Source organism: Epinephelus fuscoguttatus, linkage group LG3 (assembly GCF_011397635.1).
Source record: "Epinephelus fuscoguttatus linkage group LG3, E.fuscoguttatus.final_Chr_v1".
Taxonomy (NCBI): domain Eukaryota; kingdom Metazoa; phylum Chordata; class Actinopteri; order Perciformes; family Serranidae; genus Epinephelus; species Epinephelus fuscoguttatus.
The window spans coordinates 43,933,579-43,960,394 of NC_064754.1; the positions used below are offsets into that span (position 1 = coordinate 43,933,579).

The window sequence follows — 26,816 nt, forward strand, 5'->3', positions numbered from 1 at the left end:
TCATCACATTATTTGCTAATTCCATTCATGCATGCACAATAACTATTTGCAAAATAAGATTGTTTTATTCAGTGAGAGCTGAAGCCTTGGGAAGGTCATAGAGAGGGAGAGCAAATCCATCTTATCTTTACCAAACATTTGATTTTTGGAAGGTATCCACATTTTATTAAGATCTGCTGTGAAATTGTAACATGTTGGTAAAGGCTATCGGAATCTTTTAAGGGAATCAGAGCATTCCCTAACGCTTTATGAAGCCTACAGTATTTATTTCTCAGTGAAGGACAACAATTATCTTAATACGATCTGATTCAAAGGGTGTCGTTTAAGACTACTTCTTTAGCTGCCATATTTTGCAATGCACAAACAAACAGTCAGTAGAGACAGAAAGGGAAGAAGGGCGCACCTCAGACTGTGGATGCGATTGGTCTCGGCGCGCCTGCAGTGCAGCAGTGCCGCCGACGTTAAAACACCATTGGCTGGCTTGTATCTGGGCAAGACGCTGGTTCCTCTTGTGCGCGCAAACGGGAAAGCCCGGCTATACCACACAGACTGTACCATGGAACATGCAGTCACATTTAAAGAGAAAGACAGAGAGCTCAGAGACTGTAACGTCGTCATTAAGCCAATTTGATCAGCCTTTTGTTGTGAGACGTCGGATGGTATCAGTTGAGATGCAGCGATCATATGAGACAACAAAAAATAAAGGGTATTCTGTATTTTTAATCTTTCTCTTGCAACCATCCCTGTCGGACCCACTTTAAGGTTCAATATACTACACTTAGGCTATTTATAGGCTAGGTTATGTGCAACGTGCAAAGGTCTGGTAGGGCAGTTTTGTAGTCAGGGTGCCGTGTGCATACAGGTAGCCTGATCATTATGCATGCTTTATATATATATATATTTGGTATATTTGGTATTAAACGGGGGCTTCGTTTCCTTAATCCCCCTTACCATAAAGAAAAAAAAATGATTTCCACATATGCTACAGACAAGCACCACACACGCAGACTGTAGAGTTAAGAATAGGTGTTCAACATGCATGACACTCTCCAGAGCATGCAGCTATTAGACCTATTTCGTGCCACACATGAATCTGTAATTAACTACACAGTGCAGATGACTGGATAATATAATAACCCCCGCAGCCGGTACAGAGCAAACGTGCCTTTACTCTCGTTGGATCATACCTAGGCTACGGACTGAGGTCAGCAGTCTGCTGGATGATTGAGGGTTTAGTCTTGTTTTTCACTAAACTGGATCCAGCTGAGTGACCCAAGCAACTTGCTTAGTCACTGTTAGGAGTGAAACAACAGCTTCATAGGAAAATAGGCTACAGGCGTTGTATCGGCCTTTTGAAAGAGATTGCCCATTAAAGAATATTTTGTATCGTTCTGATAATGGACCTATGCTGTGGTTTTGAGTTGTTTTTTCTTTTAATTGTAATGTTTTTTTTTTATATCACCTCAAAATAGCCTATAGCAGCTGACCTCAAAATTATTTGTTGTAACCTGTAGGTGGTCATTCTACACCAGATGGCTGCTGTATGTGCAGCTCCTGACAGTTCAAATACCGCACTGGAGCAGTACGCATAATTGAATAGGCTGGAAGATGTGTGAAAGATTGCGTTTGTTGCAATTCTTTTATTTAAGCCTCCTTCCTCATTCAATTGCCGTGACTTAATAAATCTCTGACGCAGTTTAAAATCAGCATTGCATGCACTTTGTGGTCTATTTCTGCGCATCTAGATGTGGAAAACACCCGCAGGCCTACAGAGGACTCTGTGGAATAGGCAGCCTACATGTGTGGCTCAGATTTTAGATAATGTTCTTGTCAAAAGCACTAGAGTTAATAGGATTCCCTGAATAAATGTGTGATTGTGTACATCAACCGCGCACGACCTATGAGTTTGTTGGTGTGTCAGAGCGCATTTTCAGGCCTAACTCGGTCATGCGTGCACATATTGAACATGAGCTGGCAGATTAGAGGAAGAGGGGACACGCAGGGTGGATTACCAAGAACACGTCTTCCTACACAGTTCTAAAGCTACACTTGAATTTATCCGATAACTTCAGCAGCTTGTTCGGAGTTTTGCAGGTTTTTTTGCGGACATACAAGCAAACAAGCCATTTGATACATAAAGGAAAGTGTGCTGTCTTCATTCCTACGGGGAATTTCCCATTCCCCGCTGAAGTTTCCTAGCTCAAACATAGTTGCAATTATTTGTCGGCCGCAGCAGCTGCGAGGCGTTTCAGAGAGGCACGATAGAAAAGAAAGTGGATGGAGCACAGAGGACAGCCATTTTCTCTGTCGTTGCTCACATTAACGCGCACAGAAAGCAGTTTTATTGGCGGGTTGCAACCCAGGAAATGGTCGAGGGCTGCCGTCTCTATCACTGCGCTCGCCGAAATTACGCCGCACGACGACTCGTGTGTTTACAGCGTCGGAACAGGCGGGTATCAATCATCCCCCTGCAGCAGACAGCAGGCAGAGAGGTTAGACGCTCAGACGCCGGCAAACAGCAGCAATCTATGGCTGGGTTTATGACGGAGGTCCTCCGCACATCTTCCCTTTAAAGCTCTCTCCAGTTTTCAATGCGAACGGCGGCTGTCTGCCTCATTAATATGGAGCGCTGAAACAGGAAACCGTGGAGAGGTGGAAATAATATCCTACGTTATGTCATTTAAGCTGAACCTGGAGGTCAAGCAGAGAAAGCAGCCGCCTCCTGCTGGGTCTCTCTCAGCATGTCAGGAGGATTTATTCGAGAAACATCTGACATGAACAGCTGTTCAGGTCAAAATTATGAGCTTTACACGACTCCAGTCCTCCTCAAAGGCACATATAGGTTAACCCACAAATCACCTCCAGCTCACGGTGGATAGTTTGTGGTATATGCTTCAGGTAATAAACAGCAATTAGGAATAATCATTATCCGATCATTTCGAGATCCTACACGTCATATAATATATTTAACAGTTACAGCACAGACATGTAGGCTAATGCTCGTTAAACTGCACTATATCAGGTGCGTTTATGGGCAAGGGCACACAGGTTTTATTTCAGCATGCGGGGCACATATAAAGGCGGGGGGTTGGAGGTCCTCCGCTATAACGTTTTGAGCATCAAACACCTTATTCCTTGCATTCTGGTGCATTTAATGCACTAATTTCCGCCCTTTCTGCATCAGTTTATGATGTGAATGTCTTTAAGTTTGTCAAAATAAAAGTCCTCTGCTACTTTAAAAAAAATTATTGAGGGGATAAATGCACATGTTCTAAATATTGAGAAGAATGTGTCCCCTGCATTGCCCCTAAAATCAATATGTTCACAGGCCAGAATTAGAGGTGAATTCATTTAAGGTGGGACACTTTTTGGTAGAGTACCAAGAAAACCACCTAAAACTCAAAATTCTACCTTAAGCATTACTTTTAGAACTTGTTATTGTCCTCTCCTATATTACTCAGATGAAAATATGTCACCTAATAAAATGATTTCTAAACGTTGGATCTTTAAACACATCAAGAATCCCCACCTCACCCTGATGACATGTTAGGGTGAAATGGGACAGCTGGTAAGGTAAAATGGGACAGTCATATTTGTTTTTTGGTTAAATCTACTTATCAGTTCAGTCCTTAGTCATTGAATCATTCATGGAACCTGTCACTATCCATTAAAAAAGATTGTCCAACTTTTCTGCCATGCTGTCCCTGTTCTATTGCTGCTTGTTTCCTTGGTGCCATCTTGTCTACAGTGAACATGTGTGTAATAAGGATGGCTAATTCTGGACTATTGTGGCTGACATGGACTCACTGCCTCATCTTTAATATTTTTTTAAGTGACAAAAAGACTAAAAAGGTCTGTAATATGACAGAGAGACACACAGTCGCATAATGCATGGTTTTATGGTACCTTGTGGCCTAAAACATGTTGGTTTCTCTTCAGAAAATTGTTTCATTTTAGCTTAAACCTTTGTCTCATTTTAACTGAATGCATTATCTGCTCACTTGGAAACCTTTACAGTGTGATATAAAAAATATTGTAATTATATGTCAAAGATTTAATAAAATGCAACATCCTGCAATCATTTTTTGTCACTGTACACACATTGTTTTAGCTATCTTATTACCAAAATGAGAAAATGATCATGCCACATGACTTATCTGGCAAGCTCTGGGACCAGTGATTTTTTTTTTTTTTTACTTTGTTCTGCCCATCCAGTTACCTCAGACCAATCAAAATGATTGTTTCATGGAGAGCACATCTATAGTAACAGTGCAATGTAAATGCTTGTAAAACCTTATCCATCCCATTTTATCTGATTTCCCACATTACCTGACTTCACCCTACACTGCAAACTGACTTTTCAGTTGCTTTCAATTTAATTCGTTGTGAACGTTTGAAGTGATTGAAAAGACATTGCTTTCCATTGTAGCAGTGAACCAGGGCTGACCTGTTGCTATATGCTCCTAAGGTAAATAACTGGTCTGGGCAGCCCATCTGAAAATAAACTCACAGGCTCTGTAATAATCCTCATGGCCTGCAGCCTACACACACACACACACACACACACACACACACACACACACACACACACACACACACACACACACAGCCACAAAGACAGCCGTGTACAGATTTAACAACTTTTGAGGTATGTATAGCCATTTAAGAGCATTATAGCAGCCACCCTTTCCAGTTAAAAGCTTTAATTCTCCAAGGGAAGCCAAGGTCAAATGTGATGCAGGATACCAACCTTGAGCCTGCACGGTGTGGGATTATATATGTAGCCTATAAAAAGAAACACATTGCACACAAGTCCATATATCACTTGCAAACAATTTTATTATTGCAAAATGTATCATAGGAAGCCTTCATTTTTTAGTCTGCACACAAAACAGCAAAAGTGCATCTGATCTCACAGAGCAGTTCAGATCACATAGTGCTGGAGGGGATTTAAAAAAAAAAGGGGGGGGGCAGGGGGGCATGTATGACACAAGGGAACAGATCTGATTATGACAAGAATGTGTGCTTTTACAGACTTTTAATAACCGAGTTGTTGCAAAAGTTACTCAAAAGACAAGTCCATTCAATCCCTTACATAACGTTACTCAGGACATGTCAGGGAGCCAGAGAATGGGGCCACAGACCTACCAGGTGGTACTATTCTGTTGTATGACACAGCTCAACTGGCAGTGTTAAGACAGATTTGTGACATATATAACTTAAGTGAAAAAAAAGCAAATTTTAGTCACTGCACTGCTGCAAAACCTCAAATAAATAGTCACAGGGCTGTTTATCTGCTGTCTTAATGGAAGTGACTTGTGCTCAGTATCAGATCTCAAGATGTATGACTTGAAAAACACCTTACCATTGAACAGACATCAAATCAAAGGAGAATATATATATCAAACATGAACCATTAATAATTTTCATTTAAAAACCATTTCCTCTTTCAACAATGCAAATCACATATATTGACAGAAAGGCGCTTCATTTTTCTTTATCCGCTTGTTTAAGCATGCCTAATGGCATTATCTGTCCAAGCAGCATGCATCCCTGTTTAAATCTGTCCATCTGCTCACACACACACACACACACACACACACACACACACAGTGTAATTTACCATGATTGAATATATTTTTTCTCCTTACAAAATTCTCCATATAGCCTACATTTCTTTAACATTATCTCAGATGCAGACAGTCGAGTGTATCATCAAATTACATCCATAGAAAAGTGAAGAGTATTTACAAGAGTTAAGTGCATCTTCAAACATTTATTTGACCCAATTTGGCTTTTTAAACTAAGTTTGAAGTAGCTGAAAAAAAAGAGATACTGCATGTGATAAAATCTCCAGCAATAACAACAGAGAGCTTATAAGAAGAAATATGCAAATAACGCAATAAAGGATCTTTTTTTTAAAAAAAAAATCTGAACTATACAAAATGAAAACAACATCAAGGGTCCATTTGTACATTCAAGCATCCGAAAATACAAATATTTCTAATGTACATTTTTACAGTTACACAGTTGGTGCCCAGTCCAATTACACTGTTATGTATTCCTTGAAGGTGACGGTGAGGCAGTTTGTAGTAATGTCTGTGATTACTATATTCCCAAGGAAAGGCTGGAAAGAGGGAAACGTCTCCTCTTTCCTCTTTTCATGGTTAGAAACAGAAACTGAACTGACTTTCTCCTCCTCTGTAGTTTTTTGTGTTTCAGCGTGTCTTTCTGTCTGTACGTCCATTTGTGTTTCATCCTGTGTGTGTGCTTCAGCTTGTGTTACAGTTTGAGCTTGTGTGTGTGTTTCAGGCTGGGTAGCTTTAGGCCTGGACTTGACAATGCTCAAGTCAATAGGTTCCTCTTGGTCTGCATACCCACAGTCCTGCAGTCCAGTGTGACTCTGGTGTCCGTTTTGGTCGATGCTGATGCTTTGGGCAGGCGAAGATATCGTGTTGGGAGTGCTGATACTCCTGGAGCTCAAAAACCTCTTACTACTCCCGTGCTCCTCGTTGTCTGTGTCAGAAAGGTGTCGCTTTAGTCCTTGAAATCCACCTTGGCTTCCTCTTTGGTCCAGCGGGGAGGGACCTCCCCTATCCAAAGGCCGGGAGAGCAGATTAGTCTTGGTTGTCAATTGTAAAGGCTGATCCACTGAAAGCTGCCCCTGACCCCTGACCTCGACATGTTTATCCTGTTCCGTCACAGTTGGCTCCGTTTTAGGGGACTGTTCCTTTTCTGTGGGGCAATCTCCATTAAATCCAGAGCTGTGAAAAGTTGGTTTGTCTTTAGAGTTTTTTGCAAATCCATTCATGAGGCCGAGCTTCTTGACCAGTTTCATCTTCTCGAGATGGTTCTCCGTGCTGTTGTCAGTTCCTTGCAGCGGCTTTTCAGCAGAATTGCCGTTTTTAATCTTAGCTGCCTGCATTCCATTTTCCATGTACTTGCTCATGACAATAACAATCCGCCCGTTCTTGTTTTTGTTCTTAACAATCTTTAGCTTGCTGTTGCTGACACCATTGGACTGCGGTGAAGCATCCTCTTTAGGTTTTACCTTCTCCGGCTCTTTGTGGCCATTGAGGTCTGCTGGAAGCTTCTTCAGCTCCATGGTGATGTCCTTGACTTTGGTCAGACAGCCTGAGTCCTTGTCCCGGACCCACTTTTGCTGCAGCACTGGGGGAAGATTGTACCCCTTGTTAGCTAGCTCTGGAGCTTTGACCTCTCGGGGCTTAGCAAATACAGGCTCATGCCCCTTGAGGTCCGGCTGGTAGTGGTGGTGCTTCTTGCTGTTGAGCTGATAGTAGAACTTCTTGCCGTTGGCCTGCTGCTCAGCCTCACGCTCCTTGCACAGCGGCTGGTACTGGTGGTGCTTCTTGCTGTTGAGCTGGTACTGCTGGCCCTGGGGACGGAGCATCTGAATGGGGCTGGTCTTCTGACAGCTGTCCTCATCCAGGGACGCCTCATGGAGGTCAGCCAGAATACTGGATCTCCGGGCAAAAGAAGGAACCTTTGAAACAGAGAGTAATTTGTGTTATTTAAAAAAGCATATAAACATATAACATATCAATATCATGTGAAGAACAGGGGATTTTCTGGTGTTTTTGCACATGTATTTAAAATAAAGGGCATCCCTCCCTGTGGAGCATTTGATTAATGGTTAAACTGCCTACAGTATCTACACATGTCTCTGTCAGACAACAAAAGGCCATGGTTCATTGGGGCCCACGAGTTGCACTGAAGAAACTGTGCTTGGAATGTGTGAGGGGCTCTTCTGAGGCCCGGACGAGCACACAGTTTATTTCAGGGGCCTTCGTCCGTGTTCACACAGCCTTCCCACAGCTCCTGTGCAGCTCTCTCAGTCACAGGCCCGGCCATCAGAGTGACATTTCAAAGTGTCTCCTGTGGCTGTGACCTCAGCTCGGAGGAATGTCACTGGCTGCTTTGTGTCCCGTCATTGACTTTATCCCATGTGTTACCACCAACGCCCTCCTGAGAGAAACAAAAACACTCCTCTGAGGGGTTCCCCTGGCCTTTTGGACCACTGATTGATGCGCTAAATGTACGATTCTCAGGCACTTAGTTACATCTGTTAGGTCAGGGAACTGATCCCTTAAAAATAAGATAATATCTCCACGTATATCTGTTGCCTGTAATAAATGGTTGATGTGCAAGAACTCTCACACCTTAGTTAGGGCCACTGTCTACACAGCATTCTTTTTTCAGCAGAAAAGTGCTGGCAGGGCGCTGGGGAACACTTCATAGAAAACTTCATAGTCAGCTGGCCAATCTGCTCCCAAAAAAATGAGCTATTCTGTCTTTGTTGTGACAGTAGACAGTTGTCTACCTGAAGAAGTGGCAGTGATGCCACCGGTGGCTTTCTGAAAAGCTCAGAGATTTTAAACTTTTCAAAGTGTTGGAGCGGCCACTCAAAAAAGGAGTGCTTTGAAAAAAGCTTTTCTAGGTGGTTGCATACATCCGCTCCACATTGAGAACAACTGAAAAATAGAAAAGAAACCCCCCCCCCCCGCTATGTAGACATCTTCCTCTGCGATGAAGATCAGTTATCCCATCACAAAGAGGCCCTGCTCAGCCTCTGGAAATGGCTGTATAATGTCTACGGTGGCTCTGGACGTTTGAGAAAATAACGCTGATAGCATTTCTAACAGAGAGTCTGCAGTACAAACTGAATGTGTTGTTGGGTTTGAGGGGCAGGGCTCTCAAAATATTGCTTTCAAGTTGCATTATGGGACATGTAGGATTTAGTATTTCCAGAACTTGCTTCAGTCTTGAACTACAAGCCAGGATATCTCTGCCTTTTGCAGCTTCAATTTTGATCGTTTATTTTTTAATGTGCACCTTAGGGACAGGAAGTGCAATATCAAATCCTTAGAGTGCCCCTTTGAATCTGCCTTCTATCAAATATTCAACATTTTCTCTACATTGCTTTCTGGGATTTTCAATGGAATTATGCATGAAAGTGGATCTTAAGCACAGCTGTAATTCATTGTTCACATTAATGCTAATCAGGAGAAGTATTAAGTGTCATTATTTTCTCACCTGAACCAGCAGGTGCTTGGGCTTGGGTCCTCTCTTGCGATATCCCATCAGCTGCTCTTGGCGTTCCCTGTGGGAGAGGAAAACAGCAGCCAATCAGTGAAACCATCTCACAGAGATGAGTCGCTGTTGCATGGCAACACAACGTCACGGGTGTCCTCCTCAGGCTCAATTAGAAATGCTGAGCCCATGTTACAGGTTGGAGTTACACTTCCTGATGCAAAGTGTAATTCACTCAATATGGATTAAAGGAGCATACATTTTTTATTTTTAATTGTTCTTTTCACAGAATCCTAACCTTTATTCATGTGTGATACCTCATTACACTTGTCCTTAACTGCTACAAAAAGCCAAACAGTGGCTTGATAAGACACTCTAAATAACACTCAATATCCAGAGTAAAGTCTCTTCACAGTAGAAGATAATGGCCAGCCCCTCTCCAACTTTCCTTTGCTTCTCTCCTTCTCCATGAAAGTCTCTCCAAGGCAGTAACTCAATACCGCAGACAGGAGTGATGTCAGTCCCCTCCCCCACCCTCCTCCCTCACATCTAATTACAATGACGACTCAGTGTATTTTCATAGCCTGGCATTCAGACGATTTGGCTCCCCGGAGAGACACGCAATTAGTTTCAATAAAAAACCCTCCTCTTTAGAGAGAGGGAGGTAATTGCAAAAACAGACACAGAGTGACGTTGGTGTTTTGCTTCAATGTGTGACCTGCGCCTGAAAGGTTGCTGTAAGCAAAAAGGTGAGGGAGGCTGAGAGAAAAGCCAGTGACAGTTTAACATGCCATGCATTTAGGAAATTCAATTACACTGTCCTTCATGTGGAGCTGTGTGCTCAGTCACTCAATAGACTATTAAACAAGTGGCCAAGCAGCTAATTTCACCATGGCAGCCCGCTTTGAAAGCCATGGACTTCTTTACTAATAGAGGACATGAGGAAGTTCTGTCTGCTGAAGGTGTGCTCACCTTAAACATGAGTTTAAAATGTGCTCATACAAGCAAGATTGGTGACATCACAGCTGGTTTAGAAGCTAATGATGCTCCAATATGCACAAGTGGGGTATGAAAACTTGAAACAATGAATGAAGGATGAATGGACTTTTCATTGAAGTAGGAGACACTGAGTATCATGGTTAGACTTTTGAAATAATATCATATTCACATATTCATAGTTCCTGGATTTTCAATAAGGGAAGAGGTAGGCTAGATGTAATTTCAATAATAGTAACTAAGGGACTGTTCTTTACTTATCAGAGGAGAAGAGTGCCTGAGGTACAGACTTTTTTTTGGTTTTGTTTGATGCTAGATGCTACAAACATTTTTCTTTGAGCCTCCCTGAGTGATGGTGGGAAAATGCATCACCGTCCCTCTACAATAAATGAGTTATTAGATTTTCAGAAGTTACCCGCTGATGTTTTAAAGTTAAAGGTTTAAAGTTGAAGGCTACGGGGCGTCGGTGGCTTAGTGGTAGAGCAGGTGCACCATGTACAAGGCTGTTGCCGCAGCGGCCCGGGTTCAAATCCAGCTTTGCTGCATGTCATCCCCCCTCTCTCTCTCCCCCCTTCACACTTACCTGTCCTGTCCAATAAAGGCCAAATGCCCTAAAAAATATCTTAAAAAAAAACAAATCTTAAAAAAAAAAAAAGTTGAAGGCTAAATCCTGGAGTTGAAAAAAAAAAGCCTCACTTTTTCTCTCTTGTCGTGCATGCAGGTTAGTTTGTGCAAACAGTTTATTTATGGCAAAATCCAGCTTTACAGTTTCTGACTATGATACATGGTGTAATTTTGGCAAATGTGCAGGAAATATGCAGGGCATGTTTTCTTTAAAGAGTTGCCGTAAAATAAATACAAAATACAGCCATTTAAAGTTGTGTGCCAAAAATAAGAATGCAAGTCCCTCCCTAATACTTAAAAAAATATTTGACATGCCCCCCTCCCTTTTTTTGCACCAACCCCTACCCCCTCATAAATAATGAAAAGAAAGTCTGTGAAGAGTATTTTTTATACTTTTTCAAACATTTCTTTAGAATGTCTGAAGTTTCAGTATCTATGTAAAATAGTGTAAATGAGCAAAGCAAAAATAACAAAGTTTCTAAATTAGCAATAAGCCAAACAAAACTTTTGTTTTGGTCACTTTATTATTTTTGCATAATCAATAATAATCAGTTTACTGGGTGATATGATTGGTTGCCATGTCCTGTGGAAGATGACACAGGTGCATCTGGTGAATGGATGTTTGGACAGCAGGTAGCACTTAAACTTGATAACCTGATGCTACCACTCAATGAACTATCAAGTAACAGAGAGTTGAAGCAACAAAGTGTCACGGTTTGCTGTGGTAACACTGACCTGAGTTTAACCCTAACCTGACTCTCTGATGACACCAGTGTTAATCCTAATCCAAACCCTCCCATGCTGAATTTCTGCACATGGTGTAGTTCAGATCATTGATTAACATGGGATTATCCTTGGGGTGAGTATCAGACAATTCATGTACTGAGTGATGAACTGGACATGTAGGAAATTGAAATCGGTTTGCGTTATTTTGTCATCTCTATTTTGTACCTCATCACTCCTGAGGCCAGTTTATCTAAATCTAAACGTACCTGTCTTGGAAAGCATCAAGCAGTCTTGGGTCCAGGATGTTTTCCTCAGGTTCCCACGTGTTGTACCTATTCAGAGAGCAGACAGTAAGCAGTGAGGACACACTCACCTGTCAAACAGTGGCAGACATTAACAGACACTGGCTGAGGATACAAGGTTATTTTGGCACCAAAACGACCCTTACGACTCTTGACTTACACAGCTCATATTTGTAGGCATGTGCATGTGTAAACAACACGCCGAAACACTTGCACTCCCTGTGGATGCACGTGTAATAAATCATGAGTAACTTTTACGCGCGGCTGTAGGGGGGAGGGGGGGGGGGGGGATACAATGGGCCCAGCCTCCACTCAACTGTAGATATATGGGCATTTCTTAAACGTAGGCTTCAATTATAGACATGTCTTCCTTTAATTGGCACACTGGGGATTGCATACATTTTAAAATCACATCCATCATCGAGGCCAACGCGTCGAGCGCCTAAAGCAAGAACGCGCAACCGCCCTTATGCGCGCCCACGCTCGTACGGATGCACACATTGACACACTTCTGTTTTGACTGTTGTGTTATCATTCTATTTTAAAAGGAGACTTACTTTGGAGACCATCCTCGCCACTTGACCAGGTACTCAAACCTCCCCTGTGAATGGAGAGAAACGGGATAATCAGCGCAACGTTACTTTACGCAGCAAAATGCGCTCTGCAATGCACCGTCACCTGAGAAATTAGCTTATAAAATAACCAAAAATAAGCCCATGTGAAGGTGAAAAGAAAGCAAAGAGAAATGATCCTCCTTTCCAGCTGCATGTGTGTAAAAATGTCCTTCGGTGCTCTTGTGACCAACCTTTCTGCTGCGCTTCTTCTCGATGCTCTCCACCGCAAAGACGTGCTCTCCCGCGGCGGGTAGCTCCATTTTCCGACACGAGAGTAGTGGCTCTTCTGTTTGTTCCCACTGCTTTTGGCTATCCGACACCTTATCCTCGCTTTCGGGCCGCTTTTTCCTGCTGCTCCTCTGATGTGAAACACAAGAGCCCCCCGCCTCCCCCTGTTTGCACTGCGCCTCTTCCCTCGCTTTCCCCTCGGAGAGACTCGTTCTGCAGGCGAGTTGGAGCTGCAGCTAGAAAACACTTCATGCAAATAGCCGTTGGCGTGACGTCAGACGAGGGGGAGGTAATAGGGGCGGGGGTTGTTCCCGTGCTGCTTTCAGGTGCTATCGGAGAAAGTGTAATCACGACGAGGGTGGTGTATGAACAATGTCTGACAAAGCTGGAAACATGGGCAGATTGTGAGATAATGGACCCCTGGGTACACAAAATGTCCCACCACCTATCCCCATTAGCAGCCAGACACACAGACACACAGACTTTGTGGTGGATTTGCCTCTTTTTGTTGTTGTTTTGCCTCTTTCTCAAGTTGTGCATTTTTGTGGTTTTGTCTTTGAGTTAATTTTGTGTTGCCTTGTAGTTGTTGTAAACCGTTTCTCTATGTATGTATTTGTTTTAATTATGTGTCTCTTTGCAGTTCCTTTGCATTTCTTCATGGTCATTTTGAGTCTCCTTCAGGTTGATAATCTGAGTGACATTTTGGATATGAAGGTCAGGGTGGCCCCTAGGCCTGTGCTCTGTATGGCTGTCAATAGTTTTAATGTAGTTGTTATGAAGACACTAAAGTTGTATTCATTAAGGAGTATGGAAACCATGGTAACAACTTATTGTAACCTACAATGGTAAATTATACTATTGTAGGTTCTTTTAATTTGTTGTTTGACCTTCTCTGTAGACTACTAAATTAGCCTTTTCTTTGAATTTGAATTCTTTATTAACCTTTAGTCAGTATTTGCATTATTAACACATCAGTGTGATATTAAGGCATCAATTAACGCACGCTGTGCACACTTCTTCTTTGCTATGCTGTTGTAGCACAAAACCATAAGAGAACAATTTTGTTACAGGCAATATTTCCTCTAAGACAGGCTGCCCAGACTCATGCCATGGAAGAATGTATATGAAGTATTTTACTCCAGCTGATTTCACTGGGTCTTCCCTTTGTGGCTGAGAAGGTGTACCAATGTGTGAAGCCAGCCACTGTTGTGTGTGGTTGGAAAGAACACCTACAAGTGACGCACACAGATACTAATTATACATAATGTTCTCTGTGCATAAGTCTTTTCATAAAGTCCAAACAAAGGCAAGCTTTTTGCAAAATCTGATTGTGGTTATCCAAATTACGAGCTGAGGTGTGACACTGAACGCAACATGTCTCCCTCTTGTGTCGCTGGATGTGAAGCGAGATCTAACTGCAAGAGGGTGCTATGAAAGAAGAGAGCGTTCTATCCTAAACCGTGATGGCCTGAATGAGCTGCTCGTCAACTCAAATGTTGCAGCTTGGAAAGGCCCCGTGCTTCTTTCTGTAATTTCAGTCACAACACATCAGGGCGGGTTCGTTTGGGATAGTTTTATGCGTGCGCCCTCAATGGTATGCCACATCCAGAGCTGTCTGACATGTATTTATGAGCTGGGACACATGTTAGAGTTGGGTTTACTTGTAATAATAAGACAATCAATATCACTAAACGAATTCTTCCACCTGAAAACTCAACACGGGCCCAAACAACGTCAAGGTCAGAGCCTGTTCGATTCATCCCCGCCACCATGCAGGCCTCGCTTATTATCCCGGTGAAATGGGGAAACAAATTCCCATCAGATGCAGCTGGGATGTAGGATTGAGCCTTTTCTTTTGGATGATAATGCGGCATGAATCGTTGCTTGTGCAGGTAAATTGCGGACAGAGCCCGGCGCTGTATGCGCATTACAATGAATAGATTTTCCATATCCTCTCTGAGTCAAGGTCACACAAAGAGATGACATTTCAGATGGCACCGTGTCGCGGGGATTTTCTGGTGGATTTTCGCGGGGTTAAAAGACAGCCCTCTGGTTGTGTGGCAACCGATGTAGGTCAGCATCCTCTGAACAGGACTCTCACCCCGCCGGCTTTAACTGCAGCGGGGTTATTTCTGACTGCGGAGCCCCGACAGGACAGGCAGCAGCCGGTTCCGTTATCACTTGGCACGGAGAGCGTGCAGACGCGGCTCACGGTATGAACCAGCTATAGGCCTGAGGCTGAAGGGACACACAGACCTCTGTTCCATCCCGACATGGCAGTGCTCAAGGCTGTACCTAAGTGAAGATGATAAATGTTGATATAGTTGGACAAAGAGAGGTGACAAACCACACAGCCTATCCAGTTGTTTTACAGCCACTGGCTCCTCTATCCACTGTTCATCCCTAATCATTAGACTGATATCTACAGCACAGATACACTATCGACGTATTGCTTCCAAAATAAAAACGTTAAATTGTCTATGAAGGCTACATTGCATTGTTTCATACGGCTGAACCAAATAAAATTCAGCCGTGAAAGGGTTAAAGTGCAGGGTTCCCGCAGGCTGCAGCGCTCGGCCTATTGCAGAGAGGCACGAGTCGACTGTCTTTCCTTATAAGGCAATGAGTGCAAATCGGTGGTGAAATATCACATCAAATGAACCACCATGGCACATTCACACTCGTCTATTTGCTTCAAGTACCCCTTCATAAGCACACACAGTGTCAAATCATCCATTATTCTTCACTGGTTCGCTCTCTGTGGCACGGCGGGGCTCGCGCGCACCGTGCAGCGGCTTCAGCGCGCGCACAAGGGCGCAGCGCCGTGCATAGAGTCTGCTAAATCAGCTGCGTCATTCCTAAATTAAGAACGAGCAAAAGAAACACGGGGGTCAGTTAGAAGCTCAGGGGTCGGTGGAAGCTGTGACTCTCAAGAAACAGTGGACAGGAGAGCACTCAGCTGTCACCTGTCTGCTCCTCACCCCGACACACACCATGATGGTGTCACACACAGATAACAGCAGGCTATTGATCAGATATGGTATTTAGGCTGATCAGATAAGCACCGGAACAATGGCTAATGATGCCAAAGGTTGATAGACAAAACGCTCACGCGACAGTTTCGTCTAACATGCAAGAGCTTTCGAACATGGCACGTGCTCCCGGGGCGGAGGGAATGTGATGCAGCACGTGCGTGTGTTATTAATGGTACCGCGCAGCAGAGAAACTTCACCTGAGCAGCACCAGAGTCCACACACAGCGTTAGGCTTTAACATTTATCAAAACGAGATAAAGGAAAATCAGCTCACACGGACACATCCAGCAGAAGCAGCCAGCATCTCAAGGACGACTCATTTAATGATATTTAGATGTATCATGAAGCCTAATTTAAGGGAAATAATTAAAAACTAAGTGACGCCATAGGCGCACAAACCGGTCTGGTCTTTTGAGTACACTAATAAACAATTCGGATGTAAAACCTTATCTCTTATCATCTGATCTCCTCAGATCGTCTTTCTATAAACACTCAGAGGTGCGGTAGTCGGTTGCTGCTAATTTCTCAAGAAAACTATGACGATCCCTCTCTGACTTCACCCAGTCATTTATGGACACGGAATTGTCTCTTACATGCAATAGGTGCAAGCCACCACTCCTGTGAAACTGGCACATGAAAGGACTTTCCATAAAAGCAGCCCCTGAGAAATTCACAGGAAATAACAGAGAAATTATCTTATTTTACACATTATTCTGAGTGGAAGAAATTTACCCGCAACCCCTTTTGCACAAGACTATATATCCTGACATTAATACACTGGCAGATCATTAGATATTAAATTACTCATCGTTTAACTTTTTGGTAATTGCAGTCATTTTTGCAATTTCAAAAACTCCACACATATCCCTTTACATGTTAGATCAGACACTGACTTACAGTTTCTCACCTCCACTAACTACCTCATCTAAAGCAGGACTGCTGTGTAAGTCTCAATGTCATTATGGGAGAATGGGCAGAAAAGTGATCCTTGTCAACAGTGACACAGTGAAGCGAGGACAGCAGCTACTGACATGACTGTGAGGAGGACTTTAACACAAAGCAAAATAGAGAATTGTTGCTTTCTTAAAATATTCAAAATGTCTTTGTCAGAGGAGTGTTTGAGACAAAATGTTCAGTGCATCACAAACTGACACAGGGCAGAATTTCCAGTGAATGTGTTGTGCTGGAAAGAAACAACAATACATTTCAGACTGGACACAAAGAGGAACTGTGTTAGTACATTTTTTTGCTGCACACACAGAGGAGGAGCAGCAGGTGAACATGAGAGCTGATGTTTATGGACAAATACACTTGGATCCATGGATCTGATGACGCCACTGCTCTCCCTGCAAAGTGAGGGCATGTGATTCAGATGACATTTCCACAAAGGAAAAAATGACGCTCTGTTGGCGTCACGGTGCCGTACGTTACGGATCAAATGACAGCAGAGGAAAAACAGGAGGATGGAAGGGAGACAAGGTGTCATGAAACAAAGTCCAGTGGAAAGGATGTGATTAATTACAGAGGATATTTGCCCACAAAGATGGCAGAAATATAGACAGTTCCAAATCAGCAGGAATATTTCACCTCAGAAGAGAGAATTGAAGAGGAGACTTACTTTGTCTAAAGCATGAGGTTTCTTTTAAGTCTTCTGACCGTTTGGATTCATTAAGACTTAATTTACTGAAGCAGCATTTAATATATCCCTAAATTAGAAATATTCTATTACAGCAAGCAATAAAGTGCTGGCAACTAACTGCTGCTAAACTAAGAGCAATGCTCTGTACTGTATAAGATTTTATATAATTTCATCAATTGAACCGTTTCTTTAAAGTATCCATAACATGGAGTGAAAGCAGTTTACCACTGAGTATCTGCTGTAAAAGACCCTGTTCTGTAAACCAAATAATTCCACATTTTCAGATTTAAACACCAGCTGACAGACTGCACACTCCCTGTGACTTTTAAAAATGTGACCTGCTATGTTTGTTATAATTAAACTCTTTCAAAACCTATTCAATAAACTCAAAATGCCTGACAGTTTCTCCTAAAAATGTGACCATTGAAATGGATGTGACACTGAGTGGAGTGGGGTTAATGTTACTTCAAGGATTAGGGCGGTGCAGAGGTTGCAGTTGTGGTTCACCGATGGCCTCAGCTGAGCAGCCCAAACTGTCATCACTCCATTAACCTGTTTTATGTATTTTCAGCTGAGACTTAAGCTTTCGTTTCACAGAGATCAAACAAGTGAGTCACCGCTGCACCACAGGCAGCTTTTAATGCTCCTTTAACAACAGCTCAGCCTGTGCTCATGATGTCATTTATTGGCTCTGGTAGCAGTACTGGATAGTGAGAGGGAGAAAACTCTTGTTTTGTAAACTGAAGAGATGCTCCAAACTGTTATTTAAAAAAGCCAAACCAACCCTCTGGCCACACACATTTTTATTAACTTATTTTTGACACAGAACATGTCAGAGATTGTATCATCAAAGAGGCTTTCACTGTCTGATGTGACATAAAAAATGATTCATGGGGTTAGTGGAAAACGTTTAAAATAAAGATGTTTTTCAGCATTAAAAAAAAGTGTTATTTCATCAACATGGTTTAAACAGTTGATAACTTATTTTTAGAAAGTGGTCAAAATCAAAAACATGTATGACAATTTTGAGCAGGATGGAATTAAAATAAGTAAGTTAGAATACCTCAAATAAAATACTTTGACCACAAAATAGCAACATGACTTCTGGATAAATATCAAGTTGGTTCAACTTAATTAAGTTTTTCAAGGTCAAAGCAAATCATATTGGTTGTACTGAACTAATAAACTTAGTCAGATTTCCAAAGGCTCATGGGATTTACTTAATAATGCCAGGGTCAAAGCATACAAACTTGTTATCTTGATTTTTTTTAAAAGCTGAGCCTGTGGTTTAGTTTTTAGAGTGTGTTTTGTAAAATGATTGATACTTGGGCTGACAACCTAACAGCTCAGGAAGAAGACACGAGGGTGGAACCATCAGAGCAGGCATGGACAGACAGTATAGCCTACAATCATATCCCCCTGTATAAGACATGGATTAATACAATTCAAAGTATTCCATGGACTACATTTTACCAATTGTTGTTAACCTAAAATATTTAAATCCTGAATGTCCCAGATGCCATCAAAGCGCTGCCGCTCTGGGCCACATGATTTGGGCATGTCAGGCACTGAATAATTACTGGAAGTCTATTTTTGAATCCCTCTCACAAGGGAGTGGCAAAACAACCACAACCCAATCACTGCCATTTTTCATCCTCATTTATGCACTGGATCAGAGAGATGATGACCATTCTCAAATGAGAACGAGTCTGATATTCAGTAGGAGGTTCTCAGAGAAGTTTTGTACCGCCTGATCCACTTTTATAAGATAGACAGGAACTTGCTGTTACAGCAATATTGCACTATAACTTTCTTTAAAATTGCACAGGAAACAGATCTTTAGCTACATTTACAGAAAATGAATGGCTCAACATTCTACGTAACACAAAGTGCATGTTCCGTGATATTCGCACTAGGTTAATTCAATTTAAGATTATTAACAGAGTGTATTGGACGCCCTCTAGATTGTATAAGGCTAAGATTAAAGGTGACCCTGGTGCTGTAGGTGCCCAGACGAAGATTCGTCAGCTCATGTCCTATGTGATTCTCCCAAAGTAGGTCACTTTTGAACCTCAGTTCACTGTTGTGCCCAGAGAATTATCAGCCAGGAAGTCCCATTTTGCATCCATTTATTTCTGTTGTGGGACCTGTCCACCCTGAAAGACACAATTTCCTGCACTGGGGCTCCTGGGGAAGAGGGGCCCATAGAGAGAGCGGGCCCTTGCAAATGATTTAGATTGCCACCTTGGAAATATAACTGTGTTCAAAGATTAGTGATTAAAAAAAGAATATTACTAATTTAAAAACAGTGCCGTTCATTATGTATGTCCTCAAAAAGGTAAACGCATCTGTGCAATGGTTTTCTTTTTCTTGTTTAAAATAGTTTGTAGCTAAAACAAAATTATATGGTTTTTCTATATAAGCTATACAGTCTATAAATATACTATAAAAACTGCTCAATTAAATGATTAATTGCTCTATTTGTGTCAAGACAATACACGCACTGTAGCTTGCACCAGGGCCCATCATAGTAATGTGCACTGGGGCCTGTCATAACTTCCTTATACACCTCTGGTCTATACTGAATGGGTCCAGACCACTGTTATGCTGGACAGGAGACTGCTCATTCAACAATGGAAGTCAGCTCACGTACCATCAATCATAGACTGGCACAACCTGCTTGCTATAAGGTGGTGGCATATTCCTCTGTTGGGCAGGACAGAAAGGTATTAATTGAAATGGGAAAGATTAAGGAGCCTTAAAGACAAACCTATGGCTTTACCTCCCTTCCCTGTATAATTCTTTTTTTCCTTTAGCAAATTTCTTAATCTTCTGTATTAAGTTTCATATGTTTATATTGTCCTTTACTCTTTGCTTTCTGTTTGTTGGTGCTCTTATGTTTTTCGAAAATTCAATAAAATGTGAATCACAGATACGTAGGAACTCCGTCCTTAGCTTGAACTTAACCTGCTCTTGCAGAAACAAAATAACCTTGTGCCCCTTAACTACCTTAATTTCAGCAATGAGACAGTAAAGAATTTACAATCTGACTGCTATGTAAGCTCAAATCTTGCACACAGTTTTTTTTGTTTGTGTTTTCTGTTTGTCTTCTTTCGTATAGGCTATATATATATTTTTTTTTTGTTTTAATATGTACAGTTGATTTAAAAAGAGTCCATGTATGTATGTATGTTGACCATGGAAGGGAGGGGAGATGGGATCGTTCGGAGTGGTGAGACGTCACCTGTAACTCTGCACAATCACTCAGTTGTCAGTGTTTTAAATTTAGCGGAAGACTTATGGGCTGGATCTTTATATGTTGTGTTTGTGTACAATGTTACACAAGACACAGGGTGTGTTGAAATTCACATGTATTTCAGACTGATTATAGTAAGCAGTTTGTGTTAAATGAGTACACACCTCTAACATCTCACTTCTTCAGGGGTTTGTCTTTGAAGCAGCCACAAAAGGAAAATGTAATCTCCAGAGCTGCCTCTAAAGAATCTGATTTCCCACCGTGTGTTGGCGTGTGACAAATGTTTTTAACCTGCAGAGTCGATTCTTTGGGATTCATGAAGTCACACTCATTATCTCCTCCTTTGAGTATAATTCAAAAGGCTTTGGAGATGCACAAAGCCAGAGCTGCACATAAATCACCGGCATGCAATTAGAGATTCAAGACGCAATCCTGATATTGAGGGTTATTTTTATCTGAAATGACGTAGAAGTTAATAGGTGCACATGACTCATGGGTGAAACAAGTCTCATGGGAGGTTTTTTAAAGAGTCCTTGTGCTTACGTCAGCAGCGCCCCTGCTCACGACACAAGCTGTTTATCTCTCCTGTGCGTTCAGACAGAGAGAGGGGAAAGTGTGCATCACAGTGACTCAGGCTCTTATCTAGACGTGTCACTGATGATGTGTGTGTTTCTGTGTGCGTGTCAACGTCAGAGGCAGGTAGCGCTCATGACTGTCGGAGCAGTGACCGTTGTGCTCGGTGACTCACAGCAGAAAAGTACATAATGGATCCTGCGCTGATTGTGACGTGGGTTAAACCTCCCTCAATCATGCACACTCACATTGAATCTGTTTATCTTATCTATCAGTTTCCAACTATTTGTGGTCAATCTGCAGTCAGCCGTGCCTTTCCTACCCTTCTTGACCCATAGTTGAACCATAAACTGATGCTCACTGTCCTGTTTTATGCCACAAATGACTCCTGGGAGATGCAGTTCTGTGCAGCAGCATCTGACCGCCTGCCTCTTTGTTCGCTGCACGTCTGATGCCAACAGTGCCCATGGAAAGCGGAATAATTGCGTGTCTGGCAGGGAGCTGTGTAGGCGACATGTGTGTTGTTGGTGGGGAAGCTGGAGGAAAGACAGAGACAGCAGCTGAGTGGAGTCTGGTTTGGAGTGTGCACATGGTTTTATTTGATGGTGAGGTCAACAGGTCAAGAGGGGAGCAGTCATGAACATGCACCATACAGACAGAGACACACGTGTGCACAGGTAGAACAGGCAGGGAATTCATTTGACTGGCAGAAATCCTGGGAAAATAAAGGCACTTGAGGAAGTCACACAGAGAGGTGCCAAGCAAAACAGAGCTGTAACATGTCATAACCAGATGGCCAACTGATTTAAAGCTGAACAGCCTCAAATAATGTCAATGTCACGCTGGAGTAGACCCTGTAAAAATCTGAAGCGGAGGTTCTTAGTGACACACAGTTTCCCTCAAGTCCTGGCAATCTCCCATCATTGTAAAAACACACTGCCATAAAACAACTTTTACAGCTGCTTTAAAATCAGCATTCAAATCCATATGTGCTTTAAATTTAAGTTTGATTTAACACTGAAAAGGACAATGGACTAATTTGATTTTGGGGGAGACAGAAAATGGGGGAAGGTTCTACAGTCTAGATGTTTTAGGAAAGAAGGGAAAGGTCGAAACTTTTTGTCATTCAGATTCTCAGTGTTTGATTTTGTTCATTCCTGATTAGACTTTTGATTTTTTTTTTTGCATATATTTGATTTAAAGGCATCAATCTGGTGAATTCTGAGGGCCAAGTTATAATGGCACAGTATAGATTTCAACATCTTTGTGCTGCTAAAAAATGTTTTTCTGTCTTAGCTCTTCAGAAACTACCGTTATATTATTTGACGCTACAGACGCTTCATATCCAGGCCTATAGAACAGGTCTATACCTTGTCCTTTTATCAAACAAACTATATAGCCTTATGATATCTTATTTTCATGACGGCATGTCATTTCTGTCTCTACATGGTCACGTTGTGCGTTTACAATTCTCCTCTGCGAGTTTTGCCCCAATGTGCGCATGCGCACACACACACACACACACACACACACACACACACACACACACACACACAAATGAGCACATTAGAGCACTCAGCCGCATTTTCCTGACCCAACCCACAGCATGGCACTAATGGAGCGGAGCCTGTGTTGCGTTCAGGCGTTGCCGTTGTCACGTAAATAACAAAGCCAAAGAATTCTCAGTAGGTGCTCCAGCCAGTGCGCTACAGAGTGATGTTCATTTACCAGAGGCATTTTATATCTGGCCGATCTTTGGCCGGCATAGTCTCGTCAATGTATGGGAAACACTGTTCACTCACCACGTCTGTCAGCTAACAGTATCGTTGTCTTCACATCAACTGAATTCAAGTTTTCCGCGTTCCGCCGATATATCAGATAACTTCCTGCGTGTCGTTTCAAAATAAAAGCTGTCCGGTTTGTTAGTATGTTTACCATGCTGTTTGATCTCATAGCTGGCTACGGCCATGTCTCTGCTGTAGGACACCATTTTCTGCTTCCATCGTGAAGTCGGTCTCGTTGCCGAGTGGAATGTAGTCGTTAGCATGTAGCATCTAATCTGACATGCAGCCTGGGCAAACCCTCCCTTCTGTTTTTTGTAGTTATGAAGTGATGAAATGCTTAGGGCATAGAACTACATAGATTCTGGAGTAAAACTGGAGTAAAATACTTTTACTACAAAACATAGAAATGTATTGGAGTAAAAGTATATATTCTATTTATGACATGTGGTGGAGTAAAAGCGAAAGTTGACAGAAATATAAAAACTCAAGTAAAGTACAGATACTCCCAAAAATACTTAATTACTGTAACTAAGTATTTATTACTTTGTTAAATTACATCACTGGTTGAGAGCCGTGATGGAGAGAGAGAAAGGACCTCAAGAGGGTGAAAAACTGCTAGGAGCTCGCACAAAAGAACGCATCAGGACCTGTCTCCTCTGAGCCTGAAGATGGAAGCTCTGAACCGGAAAAAGGACAAGTGGGCAGCTGAATGTGACACTCTGTAGAGGACTCTCTGCAGACAGGAGGTGCTTCAGACGGCAGCTGGCTGCCAGAGAGGAGGCCTTCAAGAAGGAGCGATCCTCAATAGAGGAGAAGAGATCCAAATAAGTTCACTGAAAAGCAGGAAGACTTTAAAGAGGAACTGCTTCAGAGAGAAACTGGCTGATCAGAGATTCAGAAAGAAGCAGAAGAGTTTCAGGTATCTTAAGAACACGAATAACCATGACGGCAGGATGGCTGCAGCTGAAAATAGTTTATTGAAATAAATACGAGAGGCATATAAATATATGAGCATGGATGTGCCTGCAGGCTTTCTGCCAGGACCTGAACAGCTGCTTAGTTTGCTTAAAACTGGTCATTTATTAGGCTACTTGGTTGAAAGACTGGGCTGTACTTGTTAATAAGCAAGAAATATTGTGCATCTTAAAGTTTGCCCACAGGTGATACAGCTGAGCTGATAGCTTTGGATGGAAGCACTGCTCTCTACATCTGCTGTCTTAAATAGTTTGGGTGTAGACAGAAGAATAATGTCATGAAAGTCTTCTGGAAAAACATCTTGAATAGGGTCTGGAAATGTTTTACATGTGACACCACACTGTAGCTGTTGTATGACAAGCAAGAGGCACATTAAAAACAAATCTGTCAAAGTCCAAGTAATCCCAACTGTTACTCTGTAGTATGTGTCAAACTCTAAAAATACTGGATCCTACACTTCCCATTATGCAACTTGAGAGCATGTTTCCACAGACTCACGGAAGAGATTCAAACCAATCCACAACCCTTTTTCACAGTCTCAACACACAGTGCAAATTAAAGTAGAAGATATCTGCAAAAATGACAAAACAGAGCTCTGGCCTCGATAAATGGAACTAAAACACTTTCCTCAGACAAATACCAGAAAATGGTATTTCCAAAACTATACAAGTGTTTATAGATAAAGTTCCCCTTTTTATTTCGCAACTGTTTTTGAACTATTAAAAACAAAGGCCCCACAGTTAGAAAAATGTAAACTGTCCTTCGTTAGAGAGGGACAGAAATCACTTGAACCAGTGAGTGTCATAAGTCAGTGGTTAGTCTCCTCTGAGGTCTCCCTCCCTGGTAAATGTCCTCATCTTTCCACACCTCCAGTTTGTAACACATGCTTACTGTCACTTGTTTGTCGTCTCTAAACCCGAGCTAAGATCATGGCCAGATTAACCTGTTCAGGGCCTCAAGGTAAAAATTTACTGTTTGGCCCTTACTGACCCCAAACCTGCCCCCCTCTGTGCTTTGTTTGTGTCGCCTCCGAACTCCCATAAGTCCAGTTGAACTAGTATTCCTGTGCTGAAACAATAATGAATCTGTGTTTGTGGTAATTTGATTTAACATTTTTTCTAATTGTTTCAATACATTTCCTGAAACTACAGCTCAGTTTGTCAACACTCTAAACACAGAACTGAAAAGAGTTAATCACTTTGTCAAAACTCCACAAACTTTCTTGGAAAATGAAACAATGCACTCAAAACCATGTTGTCTTTGAAACTTGAAACTGATTCTTTTCACCAAAACGATTACATGAATATCTCTTGCAGGGCTTCAGTTTAACACTGGTGTGATACAATTAAAAATCTACCATCAAAATACTGTTTATATATGTTTTGGCTTCATGAGGCCACACAATGAGGTGCATAAAATTATGTAAAAATTGTTTTCTTATGTTTTTTTTTTTTTTTTTAAGTTTATGGTTTTGTTGTCCCAAATAGACTGTAATTTTACTATATACTCAATATACAGTTTTTCTCCACAGCATACACACAAAAAATTAAGTTGTGCACATAACTCTGAAAACTTGAAGCTCATCATCCAGTCCATAGGGATATGGCTTAGGAACTCGGTTCAAGTCCCCATACAAAGCAAGCATGGAGCGTGGACTGGTAGCTGGAGAGGTTTTATTTTATTTTACGTATATACTTTATTAATCCCCCTGAGGGGAAATTCAATGTTTTCACTCTTGCTTGTCAATTACACACAGGTCCGAAAGACACACACATGCACAAACAGGACCTATACATGCACAAAGTGGAGAGATGTCAGAGTGAGGGGGCTGCCCTTTGGTCAGGCACCCTGAGCGGTTGGGGGGTTCGGTGCCTTGCTCAAGGGCATCTCGACAATGCCCAGGAGGTGAACTGGCACCTCTCCAGCCACCAGTCCACGCTCCATATTTGGTCTATAGGGACTTGGGTTCCCAACCCAAATCCCTATGGACTGAGCTACTGCCAAGTACTGTGTGTATAGGTCCTGTTTGTGCATGTGTGTGTGTAATTCGGGCCTGTATGTACATGACAACAGAGTGAAAAAAATTGGATTTCCCCTCAGGGATTAATGAGGTATATCTTCTTCTACTACTTCTATCTTCTTCTTCTAGGCACAAAATGCTTTGTTTAGTACACTCTGTTCATGTGGAAAACGGTATAATTACCACACCCTAATTACCTATTGGTCTCCCTCACATCTCACCTGTTTAAACTCAACTGGATAAACATTCCCATTATGTTTTATATCAGAAAAGCTGCCTTAGGTGACCTCCACTGTGTTATTGGGAAATGGAGTGTCGTGGAAAACAGAGAGGAAGAGGAAAAGTAAGAGTAAGAGGATGAGGAACAAATAAACAAATATAAATAAATATTTGCTTTGTTACCTTTTTGTATTTGTGCACTGATTTGATTATTGCACCTTCACAAGACAAAAGTGAGTCTAAACATTGTCTAACTGTAGTGTTTTTCATATCATTGCAATCATTGGGGTGATGCCTTCGAGCTAGTTCAGGCACTCACTGCACTGATTCATGCATACACATCATTCGTCACTCTACAAAACACACCCTCCCAGCTTTCTCTTTGGCTATCATATAAATATTTGTTACAGATCATCAATTATCAAAATACTGTTGATATTTGTTTGACTTCATGAGGCCACACTACATATCCAAAGTTATAAAACAGTGTAGCAATTGTTTCCTTTTTCTATGTATAGGGGTTTTGGTCCCAAATTAGGCTGTCCATTTTGGTACATACAGTATTAAGACTGTTGTCATATTGTAATACAACACTGTGAATGTATCAAATAAATATTGCGTTGTATCAGCAGAGGATACAATGCACATTTGTCTATCCAATGAGCTCCAGTTGAGCAAGAGTCATACTGAAAACATGTAGTTGATACTGCAACACTGTCGGAGTTGTGAGAATAGACAAATGTTACCTATTTTGGCAAAACTCACAGTAATTCAA

General features: G+C 41.9%; 1 protein-coding gene across 1 annotated transcript; it reads right to left on the bottom strand.

Moving 5' to 3' along the window:
* Window positions 1–4,862: 4,862 nt before the first annotated feature.
* Window positions 4,863–12,802, bottom strand: LOC125886560 (E3 SUMO-protein ligase CBX4-like). Its single transcript, XM_049572865.1, has 5 exons — window positions 12,505–12,802; window positions 12,257–12,300; window positions 11,664–11,729; window positions 9,055–9,121; window positions 4,863–7,504 (listed from the first exon to the last, which is right to left on the bottom strand). The coding sequence occupies exons 1-5, from the start codon at window positions 12,571–12,573 to the stop codon at window positions 6,047–6,049; spliced, it is 1,704 nt and encodes a 567-aa protein (XP_049428822.1). The 5' UTR covers window positions 12,574–12,802; the 3' UTR covers window positions 4,863–6,046.
* Between the last annotated feature and the right edge of the window lie 14,014 nt (window positions 12,803–26,816).